We start from the raw sequence: 11,687 nt of genomic DNA, 5'->3' as shown, positions 1-11,687 counted from the left end.
GAAGGTCAGTGAACTCCCCCCAGGCCATCCACGTCTCCCCGAGTGGCCGAAGAGGAGGAGGAGAAGGAAGCCTTACTACCTGCCCTCGTCTCCCTGCCTCGGGCTATGCCCAAAGCCTATGATTGGGATTTTGGATGCTGGGATCCCCCGATCCCGGAGAAGCTTCTTTTCCCTGGCTTTTGCTGGCTGGGGGAACTCCCTAACATGGCAGAGGAAAGGATGCAAGCCAATGCCCTGGCCCGGGCGTGGCTGGCCAAAGCAGGCCCAATTAGTGTACTGAGGGGCTTGTGGTTGACGTCAATCACATCAAGAGCTATGGCTTCATTAAATAAGGCCTACAAAATACTCCCATAGAAAGCATTTATATTTAAATCAATAAATCTTAATTTCAATAAAAGTAGGATAAAAGAATATAAAAATAATTAAAAAGGAGATATCCTGCAGAATATGACAACATAAGCAGAGTACATGGATTTGTGTGAAATGTTCAATGCATTATTCGGCAATTACATTGATTATATATATATATATATATATATATATATATATATATATATATATATATATATACATTCTAGATGGTAGCCCGATTCTAATGCATCGGGTATTCTAGAATATGTATGTAGTTTATTTATGAAGATTTTAGAATAATACATTGGATACACAGGATTCGGCCGGCCGCGACCAATTAGCGAAGCGTGGTTCAAATCCTGCGCCAATTCATGGCCGGACTGCTCCTGTCGCTGATTGTTCGCGACAATACAAAGGTCTGTTTAATCAGCAAAGATGGAGGGGAAACCTCAACGGCAATATCCTGGGACCACCTTAAGATATGCCCTGATAAACTGAGAGATGGGGAAGCCGACCCTGGGACGACTCCGGCCGCGGAAGGAGAAAAGATGATACACACTGTTCTTGGTGACTTTCCCCAGTCTTGGACGCAAATAAATCAGGCCATCGTGGTACCTGTCCTGACGTTTCGCCAACTGACCCCGCCAGAACTAGACGTGGAGCCAGGTCATCCAGATCCGCCATCACAACGACGCTCCTCGCATGCTCCGGTCTGAAGAGTGCATTGCAGTCTCGCGAGATGATGACGTAGTGGTCTCGCGAGACCGCTACATCATCATCTCGTGAGACCGCAATGCATGGAGCGGTCACCAGGGCGTCGCGAGGAGCGGGAAAGGCCGGTTCCTGATCCGGGGGCCGACGAACAGTGAGTATATAACGATTTTTTTTTAAATTATTTTTAACATTAGATCTTTTTACTATTGATGCTGCATAAGCGGCATGAATAGTAAAAAGTTGGTCACACAGGGTTAATAGCAGTGTTAACTGAGTGCGTTACACCGCGGTCAACGCTGCCATTAACCCTGTGTGAGCGCTGACTGGAGGGGTGTACAGAGCAGGCACTGACTGCGGGGAGGAAGGAGTGGCCATGTTGCCGCCGGACTGTGCCCGTCGCTGATTGGTCATGACTGTTTTGCCATGACCAATCAGCGACTTGGATTTCCATGACAGACAGAGGCCGCGACCAATGAATATCCGAGCCAGACAGACAGAAAGAAAGACAGAAGGACAGGTGGAAGTGACCCTTAGACAATCATATGGTAGATATGGTTAGTGTTGATGATTATGACTTACAGCCAATGAATTTCCAAAAGTCATTATCTCAGGAAATTAGAATACTTTATAACACCGGCTTCAAAAATTATTTTAAAATCTTAAATGTTGGCCTACTGAAACGTATGTTCAATAAATGCACTCAATGCTTGGTCGGGGTCCCTTTTGCATCAATTACTGCATCACTGCAGCGTGGCATGAAGGCGATCAGTCTGTGCACTGCTGAGGGGTTATGGAAGCCCAGGTTGCTTTGGTAGCAGCCTTCAGCTCATCTGCATTGCTGGGTCTAGTGTCTCTCATCTTCCTCGTGACAATACTCCATAGATTCTCTATGGGGTTAAGGTCAGGTGAGTTTGCGCAGGTATTGGTGCTTTTGGCAGTGTGGACAGGTGCCAAGTCCTGCTGGAGAATGACATTTCCATCTCAAAAAAGCTTGTCACAGAGGGAAGCATGAAGAGCACTAAAATTTCCTGGTAGACGGCTGCGGTGACTTTGGTCTTGATAACACACAGTGGACCTACACCAGCAGATGACATGGCTCCCCAAACCATCACTGATTGTGGAAACTTCACACTAGACCTCCAGCAGCTTGGATTGTGGCCTCTCCGCTTTTTCTCCAGACTTCGGGACCTTGATTTCCAAATGAAATGCAACATTTACTTTAATCTGAAAACAACACCTTGGACCACTGAGCAACAGTCCAGTTCTTTTTCTCCTTGGCCCAGGTAAGACGCTTCTGGCATTGTCTATTGGTCATGAGTGGCCTGACACAAGGAATATGACACTTGTAGCCCATGTCCTGGATACATTTGTGTGGCGGCTCTTGAAGTAATGACTCCAGCAGCAGTCCACTCCTTGTGAATCTCCCCAAATTTTTGAATGTCTTTCAGGCTTACCCTCCTTGTGGAAGAAGGCTTACCCTCCTTGTGGAATGTGTCAATGACTGCCTTCTGGACATCAGTCAGTCAGCAGTCTTCCCCATGATTGTGGAGCTAATGAAACAGACTAAGGGACCTTTATAAACACTTAGGAAGCCTTTGCAGGTGTTTTTTGTTAAGTATTCTTATTTCCTGAGATAATGACTTTTGGGTTTTCATTGGCTGTAAGCCATAATCATCAACATTAACAGAAATAAACACGTTTGTATTGAAGAACTGAAATAAATTAACTTTTTGATAATATTCTAATTTTGTGAGAAGCAACTGTACTTGCACATGAACAGATATGTTAGAAAATCTATCTTTTTTTCCCATGTCAGGGAAGGTACCAGTGCTAACATAAAAAAGTGTATAAAGTGCAAATGCAAACAATATATAAAGTGCAAATGGATACTAGTGAGCTTTCAATAAGGGCATCCCCCAAAAAAGTCACAATCAACCCTTTAACGAGTCGTGCAATATGACTTAGGACAAAAGCCAAATCAGTATCTCAATTCGCAGACACGGAGTTTCGGGCTGTTGGCCCTCGTCAGTGCGAAGCATGAGAACTAATTTGGCTAGGTGAGAGGCTCTGGACTGGGGTCTAAGAGGTATCGTTTCTGCAAATTGAGATACTGATTTGGCTTTTGTCCTAAGTCATATTGCACGACTCGTTTAAAGGGTTGATTGTGACTTGTAGGATCGCTACTTCCAACATGTGGTGCTATAGAGTTTAAGTCTTCTTTTTCTCAGAAAAGGAAATTTGCATATTATTATACTTTTCCCAGAGGAGCATTGCACGGCGAATAAGCCTCCTTACCTTGACAAGCCAGAGATGGTATGTCACTCTCCATAAGGAGAAACGATACCTCTTATATAACAAAATATTGAGATGAACTTTTGTTAATGACCAAATACTTATTTTCCACCGTAATTTGAAAAATAAATCTTGCCAAATCAGACAAGGTGATTTTCTGGATTTTTTTTCTCATTTTGACTCTCATAGTTGTGGTCTACCTATGAAGTCAATTACAGGCCTCTCTCATCTTTTAAGTGGGAGAACATGCACAATTGGTGGCTGACCAAATACTTTTTTCCCCACTGTATCTTCAGTGTGGTCCCATGAAAAGATATAATAAAATATTAACAAAAATGTTAGGGGTGTACTCACTTTTGTGATATTATTATTATTATTTATTATTATAGCGCCATTTATTCCATGGCGCTTTACATGTGAGGAGGGGTATACATAATAAAACAAGTACAATAATCTTGAACAATACAAGTCACAACTGGTACAGGAGGAGAGAGGACCCTGCCCGCGAGTTATATACACAGTGTATGCATGTTTTCTACAATTTTGCAATGTGTTGATGTCAGAGATCGAGCGTTGACTGTGCATGGTTCTTTCAATTTATTTCTATGAATACTTCGAAAACGTCAATTTTCAGAGTTGCCATAAAAATGAATGGAGCAAGCTGTGCATGTGACGCAAGTCTATCAGACATTGATGGATCAAAAACTTTTTCTTTTTTTAAATCTAATTAAAGGTAATCTGTTTTATGTGGAGGATCTCAGATAATGGGAACAAAGACATAAAGAAAAAGAAGGGAGAAAACAGAAAAGAAGACAAGGTGGTAAAAAAAGATGACAGGGAGAACTTCCTATCAACCAGGGTGAGAAGATGGGAGAAGATCTCTGACCAAGGATGCCAGATGTCAAAGATGTCTTTTGCTCTATTTTCATTCCCAGCTTTACTCTCCTCCATGCACATTAATACATTAACCCATAGAAGCCTGAAAGGGGGTGATAAAGATTTCCATAGTTTGGGAATAATTTGTTGCGTTGCAAGTATAAAAGAATCGGGGAGCATGGAACATCAGGAATCATTTGGAGGTTAGTCAGGAGATCTAGTACCATAATAGACATACGAGATCAGGTCCACCAGACATATAAAACTGAGTCTGGAGCTGAAGCCCACCATCAACACAAGTACGAGAATGACTTGAACATTTAATGTAATTTAGCAGGGATCTTGGACCGTTGTGAGAGGATCTTAAAGTTGAGTTCCTTTGTGTGTCCAACATTTCTTGGACCTTTCTTCATGGGTCCCGATATCAGTCCACTTTTGAAATGTGTTGCCTGTTATCAATATAATATTTTTGTTTGTATCCATGGCCAATACTTATCCATTTTCCACCATCCTTGACACCCAATTACCTCATTTTGTAAATTTTATCTTACCGAAAGGTCGCTTCTTGGCCGTGGATTCTGATGAGAAAGTTCAGCTCGGAAAGGATCTAATATGCTTCATTAGAGTTGTGTCTAAACCCTACAACAACTCCTAAAGGTGAACACTTGTCTAATGTTTCTGTGCAACCTTATTATTGTGAGATATACTAACTTAGAGGAGCACCATTGTTCTTTTTTATTTGTAGCAATAGATGGGTCTGTCGGCATTGGGCTCAAAGTTTGAGTTGAGGGGGGGTAACCTTGGCAAAATGTTGGCGCAGAAAGAGAGCCGATGGATCTATTTATTGAGAACCGTGGTCCCCCAAGGCCTCAATGAAACCACGGGCTTTTCTGCATTTCTATAATTGTTTAGTATTCTCCACTGAGTAATATTTCTTATCCTAATTTTAATTATGTTTGTTGTTGGGTGTTTTGCTTTTAATACTGTTTTCTTCTGCTTTATTAATTAGAGACATCATATCAAGTAGTCCTACTTCTTTTGTCTTGTCCTCATAATGATATGAATAGGTCCGGTCTCGCAGATGTATTCGCCATGGACCATTTTAATTATGTTGTTCGTTTATGTTTGTGTCATGAAATTTGTATATTATATGTTAATAAGTTAGGGAGTAGGTATATAACATGTTTTTTGTTGTTCAATCTTGTGCATGAGATTAAATGTGGCAATATAGGGGATTATATTTAATATATCTATTAAAATTTGGGTTTAATATATCTAGCTATATTATGTATATTTTGATAGGACACTATATTAGGTAATATTTATTATTGCTGTTGTTTTTATTTAAATATACGGAATTTATATAATTGATTGTAAATATGATTATTAATTGTATGTGATTAATTTACACGATTCATATATTGATATATATTTGTGCACTCGGTTTCTTTCTTTATTATACTTCACACATGACTTATAAACATATGTAATTTTTGTTAGATTTAATAATTATGCACTTTTTGCACTTTATAAATAGATACATATAAGCCCATATTTCCTAAAAATCCCCCTTTTTCAACAACGGCACCTTGTTGCCTGCCCGTATTCCCTCTATTCTTATTCATAGCTCCATTATGTTCTTTGTGATTCTCGGCGCCCGGTTGGCGCATGCGCAGGTCAGGAACTTCCCCGTGGCTTCCTGCCTTGCTCACCATGGTGACGCATGGCGTTCCACGCTTGCGTTCCAGACGCGATGAGCAGGAAGTCACTATTTACGAGGGAGGAAGTCCAGGAACCGGCGCATGCGCAGTACATCACCGGTGATGCCGACATTACCATCAGCTGTGTACGGGGATATCTATAGATGGGCAGTTTCATGAGCAGCACACATGCCCCCTGCTGAGGAAGCCATTATGGCGAATCGGCGCTATCAGGGTATTTGAGGGCATGGACACCAGGATAATACTTTATGGAAGTAACATGATATAGTTTACAGATGGGCATTAGCCTTTTCGAATGCCCCTATTTTCACTAGGCTCTTTATCATTCTAATTATCTGGTTACCACAACAAAGATTTTGGCACTGAGCATTTTCTATTGAGTGTTGATGGGGAGATATTTAAAAGGGATTAAATGTTCTTTGACATTTATCATTATTATATTTGTCTAATTGTTCATAATTCCTGGTCTCTGTATGACCCTTAATAATTTTGTGATATTCCCTTGTTTTAATTTTAATATTTATATGTGAAATAAATTATTTAATTTTAAAGATACGTTATTTTGGTTTTTCCTCTATTTTCTCTCTTGTACATACAGTACATGGGGGATTTGATTAATTATTCTTCTATGGAATGGCTGACAAAACACACAAACGCTCCCATGACCCCATGATTATTTCACAAATTGGCTCACCTCATCACCATAGTTAGGTTTAGTGCTGCTATAAACGGGCATTCTGATTCACTGAAGAGCTGATCTCTGGGATTCCATCTGTGGGGAGTTGGGGTGACAGTTTATTTCCATGTACTGGTCCATATATGATGCTATCAGGATACAATATATGCTTTGACCTTTATGTTTTTAAATCAGCTGCACATTCATAGAAGACCAATACTGAACCCCAACCAGCTCCAAATGCCATCGTGTTTGTCCTATTTATTCCCAGATGGTGATAATGGAATTATGGAAGGCCTCTCCATAGAGCATTCATGGAGCAGATAGTGTTTCATGCTAATCGATAAGCATTGTTCTGCTATAAAGTCCAGGCAGACTCACAAACCACTCAGTCCACCTGTTTCTTGTGCAGCAGATAAATTAGTTGTTTTCCACCTACCATACACATTTTCCAACCATAACCTATTCCTTTATTCAGGTGGTCCTGACATCAGTCCCAGGCCGAAACATCTGTATGGCTGTGAAGATGATCAAGAAGAAGGAGGTTAATGAGAACATCATTATGAGAGAGTGGCGGATACTCCTGGCGGCCCGAGACTGCCCATTCCTATGTCACCTGTATGCCGCACACCAGTCTCGGAAGCGTGTGTATTTCATCATGGAATATCTGTCCGGCGGCAGCCTCGAGGCTTTGATTGAGACGAATGGCTCTCTGAACATCGACTATGTAAGGTGAGAAAGAGGAAGATATACCAAAAAGAGGGAGGAGGGGTGGAAATAAAAGCTGAGGTTGGGATGGAGCTGGGAAAGGACTGGCAGGGAATGTGGCCCAGGCAGGAAGGAGGTTCCAGCGATGACATTGATTCTACACTCTGTTCTCTCCATCAGATTCTACACAGCAGAGATCGTATGTGGCCTCCAGTTCCTTCACGGACACAACATCGTCCACCGGTAAGCAGAACTTTCCTCCTTCTCTCTGTCCCCTTTACGTTCTAGTAATATTGCCCCCAACTATCCTGGGCTCCTGTCTCCCTATTCTACCTGATCTTGTAGTGACCCATTTTCTATCTCCTGTATCAGTCGGCAGATTTCTTACTCTGATGTTTTTTTTCATTGCAGAGATATTAAGCCGGATAACATCATGTTGGATGCCGATGGCCACATCCGTATCATCGACCTTGGGCTTGCCCAAGATGGCGTCACCTCCTCCAATAACATCACTGGAGTGACGGGCACTTTCTATTACATGGCCCCTGAGGTGCTTCGCAAAAGAGGATATGGTACAGCAGTGGATTGGTGGAGCCTGGGGATCGTGGTGTCCGAGATGGCAACAGGACACTCCCCATTTTACACCGGCTCTGTCAGCAAAATGGCCCACAGAGCTATTACCAAAGGAGAGCCTGAAATTCCATCTTGGCTTGATGCTGACATGCAAGATCTTATCAAGAAGCTGCTGTGCAAAAAGCCTCAGAAGCGACTGGGTGTGAGCGGGAACATCCGAGAGCATCCATTCTTTACCACCATTGGCTGGGAGGATCTGGAGGAAAGGAGAGCACAGCCACCATTCATACCATTCAGGCCAGTTCTGGAGAAACATCTTATGCAGTGGCCGGAGGAAAAGAAAACCTTTAACCCCATAGCCGGCTTCAATTACGTGTCACCAAGCTGGGCCCGGTAAGATCAACTTTCTCTGAGGATAAATCCCATCAAATGTCCTTCTCACCTTGTGGCCATTATCACCGTCCTTGTCTTTTCCCAGTGTTTCTGCCAATGACCATTTCTCTGTTATTATTAGGTGGATGAGAAGATCTGGGCTGTGAAACCATCGAAGACCATCAGGTGAGTGGCCGCTGTACAAACAGGACACCGATTATACCCATACATCATATCTGATGTTTCCTAGGTGAATGGTTCATTATGATGGCCATTCCTCTATGATAACAGAATATCCAGGAGATAGAAGTTGTTGAAATGTCTTCCTCTTATGTCTTGCAGGATGAGCCTGTGCCAACTGCCCAGAACTTTGTGCCTCCAGACCCGTGCCTGAGATCTCTGCTGCTGTTTGTCACCTCGGCTGCCCTAGAACATCATGTCTCTCCATAACATCTTCATGTCGGACCACTGCCATTGTGTCGCTGCACCAGGCCCTTTACTCTGCATCCTCCAATCCTGGGCTGGTTCTTCACATCCCTCTGGCCCGAAGATCTTCTGCGCCATCGGGAGAGGCCTGTGCTAGTGTCCATCTTGTGAGTTCAGGAATAATAGTCTAATATGGGCCATTATCCCTGAACTCACCTCAGCACAGGCCGGGTAAGTATTTCACCCATCACATCCACGTCACCCACACTACATGATAGATTTAGGCCCCCACTACATGATAGGTATAGATCCACACTACATGATAGGTATAGGCCCACACTACATGATAGGTATAGGCCCACACTACATGATAGGTATAGGCCCACACTACATGATAGGTATAGATCCACACTACATGATAGGTATAGGCCCCCACTACATGATAGATTTAGGCCCCCACTACATGATAGGTATAGGCCCACACTACATGATAGGTATAGGCCCACACTACATGATAGGTATAGGCCCCCACACATAGACACATAGCATGTAGTTAGAGATTTCGGCTTTTGATCCTGGGATTTAATCTGATCGCCATATTTGGGGTCAGGAAGGAATTTTTCCCCCTAATATGAGGACAATTGGCCCATTCCTCATGGGGGTTTTCGCCTTCCTCTGGATCTACACGGCCTTAAATAGGTTTAGTACGATATATTAATAAGTAGATTCCCATATAAGTAGTCCAAAAAAGTTTTAAAAATAAAAAAAATCTGAAATAGTTTATTTTACACAAAACAAAAACATTCTAAATAACAATTAAGTAAAATATTTTAAAAAAATCTCACTTCCACACTTAACGGATTAGACTCGAGCCTTTGATCCTGGGATTTAATCTGATCGTCATATTTGGGGTCAGGAAGGAATTTTTCCTCTCTCATGAGAATAATTGGCCCCTTTCTCACGTGGGGTTTTCGCCTTCCTCTGGATCAACATGGCCCATAGATAGGTTTAGAAATTAGAATATATAAGTAGTTTCCTATGTTTATAACAAAAAAAAAATAAAAAAAAAAATAAGTATATATAGAATTTCTTTTTGGGTTTAAAAAAATAGTTAACATAAATATAAAAATAAATTAGTCTAAAAATAGAAAATTTCTAAATAAAATTACACTTAGGTATGACATATTAGTTATTATGAGCTCTTGATCCTGGGATTCATTCTGATCGCCATATTTGGGGTCAGGAAGGAATTTTCCCCCCTGATATGAGGATAATTGGCCGGTTCCTCACAGGGGGTTTTCGCCTTCCTCTGGATCAACACGGCCCATAGATAGGTTTAGTATAATAGAATAAATAAGTAGTTTCTTATGTTTATAATAAAAAATATATAATTTATGTAAAATAATATAAATAATAATATTTTTGATTTACAATAATTTAATTGACACAAATATAAATGTAAATTAGTCCAAAAATAGAAATTACTTTTATATTTTTATATAATAAACATTTATATAATAATAATATAATAATTTTATAGAATATATATTTTTAAATTAAACTTACGTATACACATTAGCTATGAGCCCTTGATCCTGGGATTTATTCTGACCGCCATGTTTTATTTGGGGTCAGGAAGGAATTTTTCCCCCTGATATGAGGATAATTGGCCGGTTCCTCACAGGGGTTTTTCGCCTTCCTCTGGATCAACACGGCCCATAAATAGGATTATTGTAATAGATTAATAATTTACACATCTACATATTAATAAAATATATAATTTATAACCCCATCTATAAATAAATTATCTGTTTTTCCTCTACATCGTTGTTTTTGTCCTTATTTCATCCGACGTCCATGTAGTGAATGTGGGTTTGGCCCCTGACTCTTATTCTCCAGCACTATGGACCTTGATGGGGTCGTCCAGTCTCATGTAAGGTTTCTCCATATGGGTCAGAGGTAAAGCCCCAATGTGCTGTGAATAAAGACCAAACTGATCCCTTCTACACAAACCTCCTGCAGTTAATGAATACCCTGTAGCAAATGCTGAACTTCCCTACAGCACCTCCAAAGGAGAAATTAGGTATTACACATTGTCCTCTGTAATCACGGAAATCATGGAAGTGTTGGGTCCTCCAGAGCAGAGAATGCTGTTTATTGGTCGTCTGCATTCTGACTAATGGATGAGAATACAGAACGGGTCCCTTCAGTTGCCTCAGATTCCAATAAATGGCAATTGGATATTGGGTTTTCTAAACTGGTCAAGAACATTAAAGGTTCCGGTGAAACTTCAGCTGTAACTTCGTCCCGGCACTGACTGACAGCCGGCTCAGCAGTGCATCAGTATATATCCGACTGTCAGTCAGTGTCAGGGCGCGATTGCTATGGCCGCCCACCAAGGTCATCAGTGGGGCCCGGATCATGAGTGCACTGCCCCGGATCTCTAGTTAGCTTTTTTATTTGAATAAACTTTATTATCTGTACAGGCGCACACACGCGCAGGGTTTACCTGACACAGCCCCGTGGTGCGGCGGTGCGATCACCTTGTAACTCCTCCTCCCGCACCCCGATCCTCCTCATCGGTGCCAGCTACAGAAGAGGATTTATCTGTCCATGTGCAGAGCGACTGCACAGCACCGTGAGGAGGCAGAGAGTGGAAGTGAGCGGGTCTAATGCTGTGGGGGACAACAAGGCAGCCGATCCTGAGGAGAGGGGACACAAGTGCAGCCCACTCCTATCTGTGGCTGCTCTTCACACATGAGCTTCCTTCCACTCCTTTAATGCCACTACCAGGCTAGCATTAGGGCAGTCTGTCAGTGAGTGCCGGGGCATGGATACAGCCGCCGCGCTCTATGCATAGAATGATGATTGAACTTGCACCAGATAACGCCATATCAGCAGGTTAATAGTGTTATTCTACATGACAGGTTCCCTTTAACCTATGATGTAGTTTTGTCACTGGTCTCTTAGGGCTGTAT

General features: G+C 41.8%; 1 protein-coding gene across 1 annotated transcript; it reads left to right on the top strand.

Annotated features, from left to right (window-relative positions):
• Positions 1-7,284: 7,284 nt before the first annotated feature.
• LOC138652939 (protein kinase C delta type-like) lies at positions 7,285-10,494 on the top strand. Its single transcript, XM_069743160.1, has 5 exons — positions 7,285-7,362; positions 7,519-7,581; positions 7,750-8,304; positions 8,426-8,469; positions 8,626-10,494. Exons 1-4 carry the CDS (start codon positions 7,289-7,291, stop codon positions 8,448-8,450), a joined length of 717 nt encoding a protein of 238 aa, XP_069599261.1. The 5' UTR covers positions 7,285-7,288; the 3' UTR covers positions 8,451-8,469; positions 8,626-10,494.
• Positions 10,495-11,687: the final 1,193 nt, after the last annotated feature.

This window comes from Ranitomeya imitator, unplaced genomic scaffold (assembly GCF_032444005.1).
Source record: "Ranitomeya imitator isolate aRanImi1 unplaced genomic scaffold, aRanImi1.pri SCAFFOLD_383, whole genome shotgun sequence".
NCBI lineage: Eukaryota > Metazoa > Chordata > Amphibia > Anura > Dendrobatidae > Ranitomeya > Ranitomeya imitator.
Note: the sequence above shows the minus strand (reverse complement) of the source record. Positions and strands in the feature narration are given on the sequence as shown.